This window comes from Dioscorea cayenensis, chromosome 20 (genome assembly GCF_009730915.1).
Source record: "Dioscorea cayenensis subsp. rotundata cultivar TDr96_F1 chromosome 20, TDr96_F1_v2_PseudoChromosome.rev07_lg8_w22 25.fasta, whole genome shotgun sequence".
Taxonomy (NCBI): Eukaryota; Viridiplantae; Streptophyta; class Magnoliopsida; order Dioscoreales; family Dioscoreaceae; genus Dioscorea; species Dioscorea cayenensis.
The window spans coordinates 29789161-29800253 of record NC_052490.1 but is presented as its reverse complement, the minus strand read 5'-3'; the positions used below and the strand labels follow the sequence as shown (position 1 = coordinate 29800253).

Here is an 11093-nt window from a genome sequence, read left to right as displayed (position 1 = left end):
ATCATTATTATTATTATTATTATTATTTACCATCATCAAATTTCATTTAAACTCAGATTCAAAATTTTTTTAGTCTGAGTAAAGATTGAATCGGGCTTTTATTAAAATTCCTTTTTTTTCAAGTATGGATAAGCCCAAAATTTTGTTTATATTTAAACATGAATCATTATCCATCAACTTTTTTTTAACTTTAAATTTAATTTTTCTTATATGAGAAGAGATAATACTTCAAATTTTATTCAAATTAAAACTTTTTCTTTCTATATAAACAATATCTATATATAAATATTTGTTTAATTTACTTTAATTCTATATTATCAACTTTTTTTCATATTAACCCCTAAAATTTATATTACTTTTGTTTCAACCCTAGTAACTAATTAATGACTATTTAAAATTTCTTTACTCAATAATTATGGAGTATTATTTTAACATAAATGCAGACAACAGCAAAAAATTTTATTTTTAATTTTGGGGATGTTATACAAGAGTTAACATATATTTAATTTTGGAAATTGAACATGTATTTTGGGTGTTCTAGTATTAAAAATTTCAAGATGAATTGAAGGTCGAATCTTTTGTGTTGCAGCATTGTGTAGTATTGTGTAGAAATATTGATTAGACACTGTTCACCGACTCCCCTTTGGGAGGCGCTGTATGTGCTTGTCACCTTTCGTAAAATAAATAAATAAATAATAATAATAATAAGGTATAATCACTAAAATAGTCCATGTACTTTTCTCTCTCTCTCCTTTTGGTCCCTTTACTTAGAAATACTCCCGACTAGTCCCTCTACTTTTAAAAATGTGCCCATTTAGTTAAAAATGCTCCTAACCAGTCCCTCTACTTTTAAAAATGTAACTACTTAGAGGGACCAAGTGGGCACATTTCTAAAAGTAGAGGGACTGGTTTGGAGCATTTTTAATTAAGTGGACACATTTTCAAAAGTAGAGGGACTAGTCGGTAGCATTTCTGAGTAGAGGGACCAAAAGGGAAGAGAGAGAAAAGTAGAGGGACCAACTAGGGTATTATACCTAATAATAATAATAAATTGATGCAATCCCATGTTGGCTTGTATGGAATTGGAAGGATGGAACTTGGGTCATCTGTCTTGTCTTGTTACAAAAGGTTTCTAGTTAATCTTTGATTGTAAAAATTTGATCTTTCTGCAATTTGATCATTTATTTGCAGGAATAAACAGTTTGATCTTGTCAAATGAGTGTTCTTCCCATCAGTTTCATTTCCTGTTGAATAAAATTGATTGTTTTTTTTTTTCTCAATTTACCTGTCTAATTTTGATTCAGCATGCACTAAGCTGTAGAAGCAAAAGCCATAATTGTTTGCTAACCAAAACTCATTTCTGCCAATGGTTTTATGTTATGTTGCTTCAGTTATTCAAGATTAGATTTGAGATTCATACTGCATATTACACAGAATAAAAATATCCAGATTTTCTTAGTTTCTTGGTAGAATGATATGCTGTAATTAAATATAGTTGAGTTTCTGATTCTGCTTCCTGACTTTATTTGATAAAGTTACCTATCCATAGTTGATTCTCCCAAAGTCACCTTCCCCTTTATTCCTCTTTTCTGGGAGATTATATTTAGGGAACTCAAGTGTCCTATTTGCAAGTGTTTTCATTCATATGATATGTTCTATGGAGCTGCTGCCTACACTACAGTCATCTTTTTGGAACTATTAATCAGATAATAGTAAAATATTGATTGAAGCATTTCATGTCATGATCCATTGATTAAAGGCCTTTCCCCATCATATCTTGTTGAATAAATTAGTAGTGTCCAACAGAAGAGATTTCACTCCAAAGCCTTGTTCTTTATTTGTATTATTATTGACTCTGAATCAGATTCTCACTGTGCAATTGTTTCTATTTTATTTGATAAGCTTAAAAGTATATATTTTCACTCAATATCCAATTATTCTCATGTCAAAGTAATTGCATTGTTAATGGAGCTTTGTACCATTCTTATCATACAACCCTTTTCTCAATGAATCTAATACTGAAAGTTATGTTTTCTGGTTCTGCTTTCTCACCTGTTCATCCTGTCTAAGTTGCTATATATGGACCAAATGCTCCAATCAAGAAATAATCTTATCTTGAGGTCTGATGTTCAGTTATTTCTTGCTTATCAACCAAAGCAATAGGAGACATTGTTTACTTGTCTAGCAAAGTGACTATGCAATACTTTTGGAAAGCTTGTCTGACAGTGTTCAGTAATTCAATACTTCAATACATTGTTTAGTGATGTATTTGTGCTAGCATTCACTACTCCTTCCCGGCTTTCCCTATTTCTTCATGTGATAGATTGGGCCTTATTATGCATCCAGACTTCCTGAATTTGGTTGATTATTTTGGTGAAATGTTCTTGGAAAAAGAAAATATGGAGTTTAAGAGCATTTACTGCAGTAGAAATATATATTCAGACAGTAAGTATACATAACTCCAGCACAAATATATATAATGTTTTTAGAATCATTATAGGATTGAATAATTTAATTATTGTTGATTAAGAGCTCATTTGTGACTTTGTTGAGATGAAACTTGGTAATCATGGAACCTATCCTTTTACAGTGAAGACAAGTAGATGAAGTTGGCTGACAAGGATATCACAACTAAACATTGCCTTCTTCTGCTCTCTTTGCTTGGCTGGCTTGGACCTTGCCTTGATAGAGACCCAATCTTCATCTCCATCACTCAAATTTCAGTTACATCAGAGACATTTTATCTTAACATTGATATTGATTGCATGTCCACATCAAGATCTTATCCAGTTATCCTACAATCACTGTGAACTGGTTAACAGAAAAGAGCATTAGAGCTCTATCTCACTGAACAAAATTTGCAAGCCTCTCTGATCTTTCTTCAGCTCTATCTTATCCAGTTTCTACTGACTGATTTAGACTGGAGACAGAAAATTAGAATGCTTTATCAGACGACTTAACCATATTATTTATTCATTTATATGGAATCAGTGAATGCTAATGAATAACTGACTTACAGATAGAGCAGAAAGGTCAGAGGTCTTCAGCAGTTGAAGTCTCTTTGCAGTAGAAACAAACATGCTTCAATGCATTAAAACAAAAAAAGAATAAGTGTTTCAGTTAAAATTGACAAGTAAACAAAATGAGAAACCAGAACAATGAGAACACAGTCTTACTCCCAAGGAACATCACCAACCAGCATTTTATCTCCCTCATTGTCTTCATAAACCAAGGTATAATCTCCACTACCATCTAATAAGCCTTTAAATGCTTTCTTTTCTTTTGAACTATCACAAATGCCTGCAGCAGTGACATGGAACAAATCATTTGAACATTTCACCACACTTGCAGACTCTCAATACTTCTTACAAACATATACCTGCAAGAAGTTCTCGAAAGAGTTCTTCGACAGCCGAAGAAAGCATTGTGTAACTATCATAGGCCTTCAAGTTTATTTTCCTTCCAATGGGCATGCCATCCATGTTAATTTTAACAAACAAGCGCTTCTTTTTGCAGTTCTCAAGCTTTACTTCACTCTTCAAAGCCACATTCTGAGATTCATTCAATGTTTTTGAAGAATTACCAGCAATGTTCTTTCTGAAAGTTCCAAGAGGAGGCCAGCCAACCAAGGTGCAGAGTTTACTCTGTTTTCCCCAAAAAGATAAACATTCTTAGTGAAAACTAAAAACAGAGCATCTGAAATTTATCAGAAACTTACCTTGTTTGTGAACCAGTTTCTGCATTCTTGTCAGTGTTTTGCTGCTGCTGCTGCTGAAAAACTACAACAAAAGCAAAAAAGCAAAATTATAAAGAAAACAGAGCATGATGATTATCAAACAATATTGATAAACATTACCTTGTGACTTGTATTCAAGTTCATCTCCAGGTAAGCCAAGTCTAAGCTCAAGCTTCTTCTCCAGAGCTTCTCTTTCCATGACTTTCTGATTTCCAATGAGAATGAAAACGGAAAACCAATGCAAACCATTTCAAAGAAAACAGAGTCATTTCCCAACCCGTGAACTCTGAGACTGAGAAACAGAAAGCAAACAATTCCCTACTGTTCACCATTCTCACTTTCTCAGGAAACAGAGAGAGAACAAAACAAACTGGACAAAGAGAAACTCAGAGAACCAAATCAGAGACACAGTGAAAAAAAGGCAACGTTTTCATCTGAAAACGGTCAAAACTGAATCTTAGTGCAGAGCTGAGAAAAGGTTCTCTGCTTTTCCTGTTTTTTTTTTAAAAAAATATATTTTCTTTTCTGTAATGGAACAAAGACAGAGAACCGCGGGAAATCAAATCCGGATGAAAACAGTTTTGTTTGAGAATGGTTTCAGTCTTTTTGCATTATTTTTATTTTATTTTCAATGGTTTATAATTGTGAGAACATGGGTGACCATGTTTTGTGGTCCACTTGCACGAGAGGTCCACAAAATAATAACTGAAACGAAATAATTTATATAAAAATTTATTTTGTAAAATTCACACCCCAAAGTCCTATTGGTATGGGTTCTTGCCTTGAGTGTTTATTTTGAAGAATATTTTCGATTGAGTGCATAAATATTTGTTGAGTTCGCTATTAATTTTCATGTCTGTACATATCCTCATCTTCGCTTAAACAGAGGCACTTGTAATCTATTTGTCTAAAAAAATAAAATAAAATAAAGTTCACACTGAAACATAAAAGTAAAAATAAAAATAAAAAATAAAAAAAAATTAAATTTTGGTCATGTGCTGGTGATTATTAATGTGCAATCGTGATTTATTATGCGTAATCTTGACTTTCTATATACCTCTTCCGGTGTTGAAGATGATTGTGAAGTTTAATGCGAGGTTATCTCACAAAATAATTATTGGAAGATGATTATATATTTTTGTTATTATTCAAAAGTCATATTTTTTTTTAAATGTTTTTAATTTTTGATCAATATATTATTTTTTTATTGTAGAGATTTTTAATCATCGCTTGTAATTAAATATCAATTTAATTAATCATGTTTTGTCTAATCATCGCCCTTGTATGTATATATTTAAAACAAAAACAAAGTACTTTATAATTAAAAATCAAAATAAAAATCCTATATAAAAATAAATGTACTTGTTAGTAACTATTGTTTCTTTTTTCTGCTAAAATGGTTGGAAAGCACAGGAATATATAAACAAATTTAATTTTATATCATCAGTATAAACTCTATTGCTGAATAGACCAAGAAATGGAATCATGTACCAAATAAATAATTTGGAAAGGAAATCAAGAGAAAACCCAAAAAGACAAAGATATTATATATATATATATATATGAGAGAGAGAGAGAGAATGATGATCCTGTACAAAACCATATCCATACTAAATCAATGAAGAAAATGACAACACAAAAAGACAGATAAAGTACAAAGTCACACTTGGTAATTAGTATACTCAGTTAATTGTTTTGGTATTTTGCTATTTATTTTGGTTTTTAAATGCATACATACATACGTACATATATATCAGCAAAAAGGATTATTTTCACTTTTAGTTTAGTTTTAAAAAATTGGATTAAAAATTAAAATAATTTATTAGATAAACAAACTTTTACATCATTGGTAATTTTTTAATTAGGGAAAAGGATATGTTCCTTAAAACCTCTCCAGTACTTTTTCATTTCCATTTTCTTTTTTTTTTTAAATGTCAAACCAATTACTCTTAAGAGAAAATTCAAGTTTTGTTTTTTACTTTTTCTTTTTTAATTATTTTTCAACTTCATCTTCAATGTGTTTGTTAATCCTAACCAGAGATGAGCCAATTGTGGTCATGGTCAACTCATTCAGTCATGTGCAACCTCACTAACAAGCATCTTGCATGCTCAGGTTTGTAGCCAACCAGGAAAGAAACAACACTGCAAGGGGGAGAGGAAGGGTATATCAATAATATTAATATATATATATATTATATATATACAGTTATAATAATTTTAGTTTAGAAATCATTTTTTTTTAAATAAAGGGGGAAAAAAATTAGTGACCTTTGATAAAGAAATGGGTTTGAACCTTAGCTCTCTCAAAATGAGGGTGCAGATGTGTTAAGACAGTAATTCTACATTTGTGTATTTTCTGACATGGCTTGTTCATATTTAGTTCAAAAGATTTTTTTTTTAGGAATGTAGAGATTTTTATTATTAGTAATTAAAAACAAAAACAATCTTTTAGATGCATAAACTCGCACCAATACCGGCATCAATTTTTTTTAATGAATATGAACAAGCATGTTAAAGCTGTGCACAAATCAAGGAATTAATATTTCAACCAATTTGTGCTTGCGTGAGATTCAAATCCATCTTATTTGTAAATACATGAATATCTTGCATAGAAAATACATTACTAATAACCCAGAGGTCATTAGTAATATTGATAACAATGTTAGATCAAAGAGCTAGAGGTAACTTTTTTTAATGATTAACATGTAAAATTATTTTAAATTCATAAATTAAAAAAAAATATATATTCCTTAAAGAGTTCAATGCAAAGAGACTTATTAAGATCTATGGATGAACTTGACCATGAAGTCTTCCTTCTTCCCTTCTTCTTCCCCTCGATTCTTGTGGGCCCAAATTCTAAAATATAAATATATAATGTAAATATATAAAGAGAGGAAGACATGGAAAAGAATAGGAAGGTGCTCTGAATGCAAAGCAATCCAGACTGGAAGGATTAATGGGCTCATTGTTTTGCCCCATATATACTTCATATTAATCCTATCCCCCAAATTTCCTATTCATCCAATTTCTTCCGGAGTGGACATTTGGCAAGATATTATTGGTATATCCAAGATATTATTAGTAAATAAATATTTGTAAAATTGATTGATGGTTGCTATTTTAATTGATTGATGGGGTGTTTTGATTTTCCAATCTTATCAGAATCTCATCCAACGGCCAGTATTAAAAGTTAACAAACACAATCCACTTATCACCCACATAGCCAATAAACACTAGACAAATGGCATTTCAAGAGCGAGCAAACCCGCCTGATTGGGTTTCTCGAAGAGGCGCCCGAGCTGTCTCTCCATCCCTTCTCCACCTTCCTCCCTTTTCTATGGTTTTTTAAATTTTTTTTGAGAAGCCGCTCAGCTTCTTCTCCGCCGTCTTCGCCCTCCGTGACCCTTTCTTCCACCTTCTCTCTCTCTCTCTCGCCTGCCAATGATCTCGACCTTCACCGCCGTACAACTCCATCTCTGACGGATCTGAGCTTTTCTCCATCCCCGGCTTTCCCCATACCATCCATGTCACCCGTTCTCAACTCCCGGGAAGTCTTGACTTCCCCATCATACTCTGACTGGCTCGAGAAGCCGAGCTTTCCAACCATGCGAGTCATCGTCACGGGCGGAGCGGATAAAGGAGCTAGCTACGGTTGGAGAACTTCGGCGAAGGTTTTATTTGGGCGGTTGGGTCCGGCGAGGTGGTGGAGTGGATTCCGGAGGGGTTTGAGAAGAGAGTTCAAAGATTGGCATCCATTTAAATCCCCCCATGGAGTCTCGGTTCTCCAAGCTGAGAACTTGCTGCTGAGGCTCTTACAATAATGTTACTGTGCTGGAGACGCCGGATGTTGGTGAGTTTTGTGAGTTGGTTTTGGTTTTTTTCTGGTGTGTTGGAGCTTTGGTGATTGATGGTTGTGTTTGCAGAGAGTGAAGTGAAGAGTGAGGGTGATGGGCTGCCGGTGTTCCAGGAGTATTCTTTTGAGCAGCTCCGGCTTGCTACATTTGGGTTTGCGGTAGAGAACATTGTGTCCGAGCATAGGGAGAAGGCGCCTAATGTAGTGTACAAGGAGAAGTTAGATGTGCAACGCAGGATTGCTGTTAAGCGGTTCAATCATGCTGCATGGCCTGATCCTCGCCAGTTCTTGGTAATTGATATTCAATTCTGTTTTGTTAATATATGGTCTTCTGTAAGTGCTGTTTGTTTGCTGTGAATTAAAGTTTTTCACATTTAGATAGCACTAGGCTACTCGGCATTGTTTGTCTTTTTTCGCAGAAAATGAAATTCTATTCGGGTTTACATGAGTGCCTATTGTGAGAGGGAGACCGTGAGGTCTGTTATCGTCGTTGCTCTCTCTTCTTTTGATCATATACATGACACCATTCTAAATCATCTTTGCTTCATCTTTGCAAGTGAGTTGGTACATTGCTAATGCTGGTTCAACTGATTTTACCTTTGCCCCAATAGTTTTTGTAACTCTTGCGATGAGAATGAGTTTTTGATTGTGTGTTATTAAAAATCAAAACCCTGATTTGTCATATTTGCTTAGCCATCTCACTAATCTAAGATTTCCTTGCTTTTAGGAAGAAACGAGATCCGTTGGTCAACTTAGAAGCCAAAGATTGGCAAATTTACTTGTTCTGCGTCTGTGAAGGCGAGAGAGGTTGCTTATTCGTTTGAATATATGCCCAATGATACTCTTGCTAAGCACCTTTTTCATTGTAAGATTATTCTTAATCCGACAACTGATTATCTTTTTGTATGTCTGCCACGAGTGTTACCAATTTGGATTTTTATTCGTTTTAGCAGGTAGAGCAGTTGTTCAAAAAGCAGGTTATTGGCATATTTTTAGATTAAACACCGCCAAGCAATCAATTTTTGTTTGTCCGTCTATTAGTATAAATTCCAAGTTGCATGAAGGTTGTGTATAATGATTTGAACTCTCGAATGCTACAGGGGAAGCACAACCTATGAAATGGCCTATGGGATTGAGGGTGGTGCTTTATCTCGCCCTCTAGGGCATATCGTCGAAAACCGGGTTTTTTTAGCTAAACTTTGCATCTTTATCTTTACAATCTTCACTGGATTTGGTTTGAGTTCCCGGATTTAGATATCCGGAATCCCCCGGATTTCGCTTTACGATTGCATCAATTAGTAGCACCCTGATTTTGGATATCATTTAATAAGGAAAATATCTGCAGATGCGTATAGCATTGTTATTGCAACAATCATCGATTATAAATTTGTTGGTTGTATAAATATTTAGTTAATTTAGCATATGTTTGTTAGCTTATGAACGAGGACTATTATCCTATTATATACTACGTAATTCACTCTGCATAAATGGCATAATTTTTTTCTTTTTATTTTTGTTATTGTGCTTCAAGATTGAAAATCCTGAAATTCTTATTCTCACTTGATGGAGGCCGCCATTATTGTTCAATTATTTCTTTGTTATATATATATATATATATAATATAATTATGTTTATGAGTGTGGTGTGTTTATAGGTCCTGGATGTTCATCTGTCGAGTATGGATCAACAGTGGAACTAGGACCTCTTAAAGTTAAGAGGAATGAGAAAGTTATGCAGGTATACCATTATAATTTTTTTATTTATTTATTTCTGTAGGTTTCAACTTTGCTATGCTAGATGGAGAACAGACAGTAATCCTCATGCCATTGAACATGGATGATATGAGACAAGCTGGAAAATTAGGTTATTGTTACCCGTGAGGCTAAAAATATTTAGATTTTTGATGAGGATATGGTCTCGATATGTGAAGCATGAACGAGAAAAGAAAAGGTGTTCCATCAATGCATGTAATTTAGACATGTGAGGGAAAAGGATAAAATTTAAAAATGTTTGATGTGATTTTTTTGGCAGATTTATTAGCCACTATTGTTGACATTCTAAGCTATTGTACATACTTTGTTACAAATTAGGTTGTGTCAGAGGTTTTTTTTATGCTTGACCTAAATTGTTGACATTTTGGTTACAAATGTCAGAGATTTTTTGTAATGCAGCCATATTTACTAACATGCTTGAACCTAAACTGTTGACATTTTGGTTACAAAATGTCGATAATTTTTGACTTTTTGCCACATCGATACATACAAAAAAACATTTCATCACTTATAAAATGGTGTGAGTGCATTATAACTCATTGCATTCGAATTGAGTCCATCCTTCATTCAGAAAAACCGGGTAAATTTTTATAATTAATAAGTTAATAATGTTAAGAAATACATATGCTATGTCTTCTTCATTCATGAGCAACTTTAGTAAATATTTAGCATCAAATGCAATGGGTTTGCATCCCATATTAGAGCATGATGTTCTTCATGATTGAAAAATTAACTTGAAGGTTAGCTTACCAGACTTGAAAGGACTTTTGGTAGTTAATTATTATTTTTTGTGTATATATATAGGAAAAAGGTGTATATATATTGACTTTTTATAGATATTAGAACATTAAATGCTTACTGGGATCTATTCAACCAGCTTCAGGATCCATGATATATGAACATGGTGGTCATGCAAGTTTTTGTTGTTTTGTGAAGGAGGTAAAAGTTGGTGATACATGATACTCATTTTTTTTTTTTGTTTTTTGGTGCACAGTGCTGCTGGCAAACAGTTCTACACCACGAAATTAGGTATCTTAATCCTCTCTCTCTCTCTCTCTCTCTCTCTCTCATGGTCTGACTCTTTGAAATTTTGCATTTGTTTTTAGTCATTCCACTTTGTAGATGAATCAAAGCACTTATTGAATGACCATGTTTTATTTCTAATTTATAGCTATTATTTAAATGCAAGAGGTTATTTAGATCAAAATGATTTCTTCTTTCATTATTATACCTGAATGCAATGTGCGAGTTCTTTGATTGCTATAAACCAGCTCAATATCATCGGGCTTAATTTATTGGGCTTTTAAAAACATGTCTTCTTTTTCCTTTATTTCCTCACTTCAATAGAATATAATATTTATATTATAAAAACATAAGATAATTTCTCCTCGTTATAATGAAATTGAGTTTTCGCTTCAATTACATTATTAAATAATCTATACTTTCTTATTAAAATAATGTGATATATAAATTTGGTTATTGTTACTACGTAAATAATTTCATGGTAAAAATTTGATTTCATATGATGATATCCAAATTTGAAGTAATATAAAATTGTATTTTATATTTTGTTTTAAATAAACAATTATGACATTTATTTATATTAATTGCATAAAAATATAAAAATGCCATATTATAAAAGGAAAATATAGAAAACAAAAAAATAAACATATAAAATGCCATTTATTTATGTTATATTAATTTCATTAAAAAGGCCATATATTAAAAGGAA

The 11093-nt window shown here is 32.6% G+C and overlaps 1 protein-coding gene and 2 long non-coding RNA genes across 3 annotated transcripts; 2 read left to right on the top strand and 1 right to left on the bottom strand.

Annotated features, from left to right (window-relative positions):
- Window positions 1–2516: 2516 nt before the first annotated feature.
- LOC120251416 (auxin-responsive protein IAA28-like) lies at window positions 2517–7352 on the bottom strand. Its single transcript, XM_039259938.1, has 8 exons — window positions 7256–7352; window positions 4049–4106; window positions 3857–3941; window positions 3732–3771; window positions 3380–3670; window positions 3177–3300; window positions 3018–3081; window positions 2517–2920 (listed from the first exon to the last, which is right to left on the bottom strand). Exons 1-8 carry the CDS (start codon window positions 7350–7352, stop codon window positions 2888–2890), a joined length of 792 nt encoding a protein of 263 aa, XP_039115872.1. The 3' UTR covers window positions 2517–2887.
- Window positions 7353–7392: 40 nt separating this feature from the next.
- Window positions 7393–8350, top strand: LOC120251043. Its single transcript, XR_005533344.1, has 3 exons — window positions 7393–7586; window positions 7660–7880; window positions 8317–8350. It is a non-coding gene; the product is annotated as an uncharacterized LOC120251043 (long non-coding RNA).
- An 891-nt stretch (window positions 8351–9241) lies between these two features.
- Window positions 9242–10583, top strand: LOC120251961. The gene is made up of 2 exons (XR_005533530.1): window positions 9242–9326; window positions 10356–10583. It is a non-coding gene; the product is annotated as an uncharacterized LOC120251961 (long non-coding RNA).
- Window positions 10584–11093: the final 510 nt, after the last annotated feature.

Bases quoted from the DNA above. Each gene is read 5' to 3' on its own strand.
- LOC120251416 (XM_039259938.1), bottom strand. From the start codon at position 7,352: ATGACTCGCATGGTTGGAAAGCTCGGCTTCTCGAGCCAGTCAGAGTAT. The intron at 3,671-3,731 runs GTTCACAAACAA...GTTTTCACTAAG, and splicing joins TGACAAGAATGCAGAAACTG to AATGTTTATCTTTTTGGGGA. The intron at 3,082-3,176 runs GTAAGACTGTGT...AATGCATTGAAG, and splicing joins GTTGGTGATGTTCCTTGGGA to CATGTTTGTTTCTACTGCAA.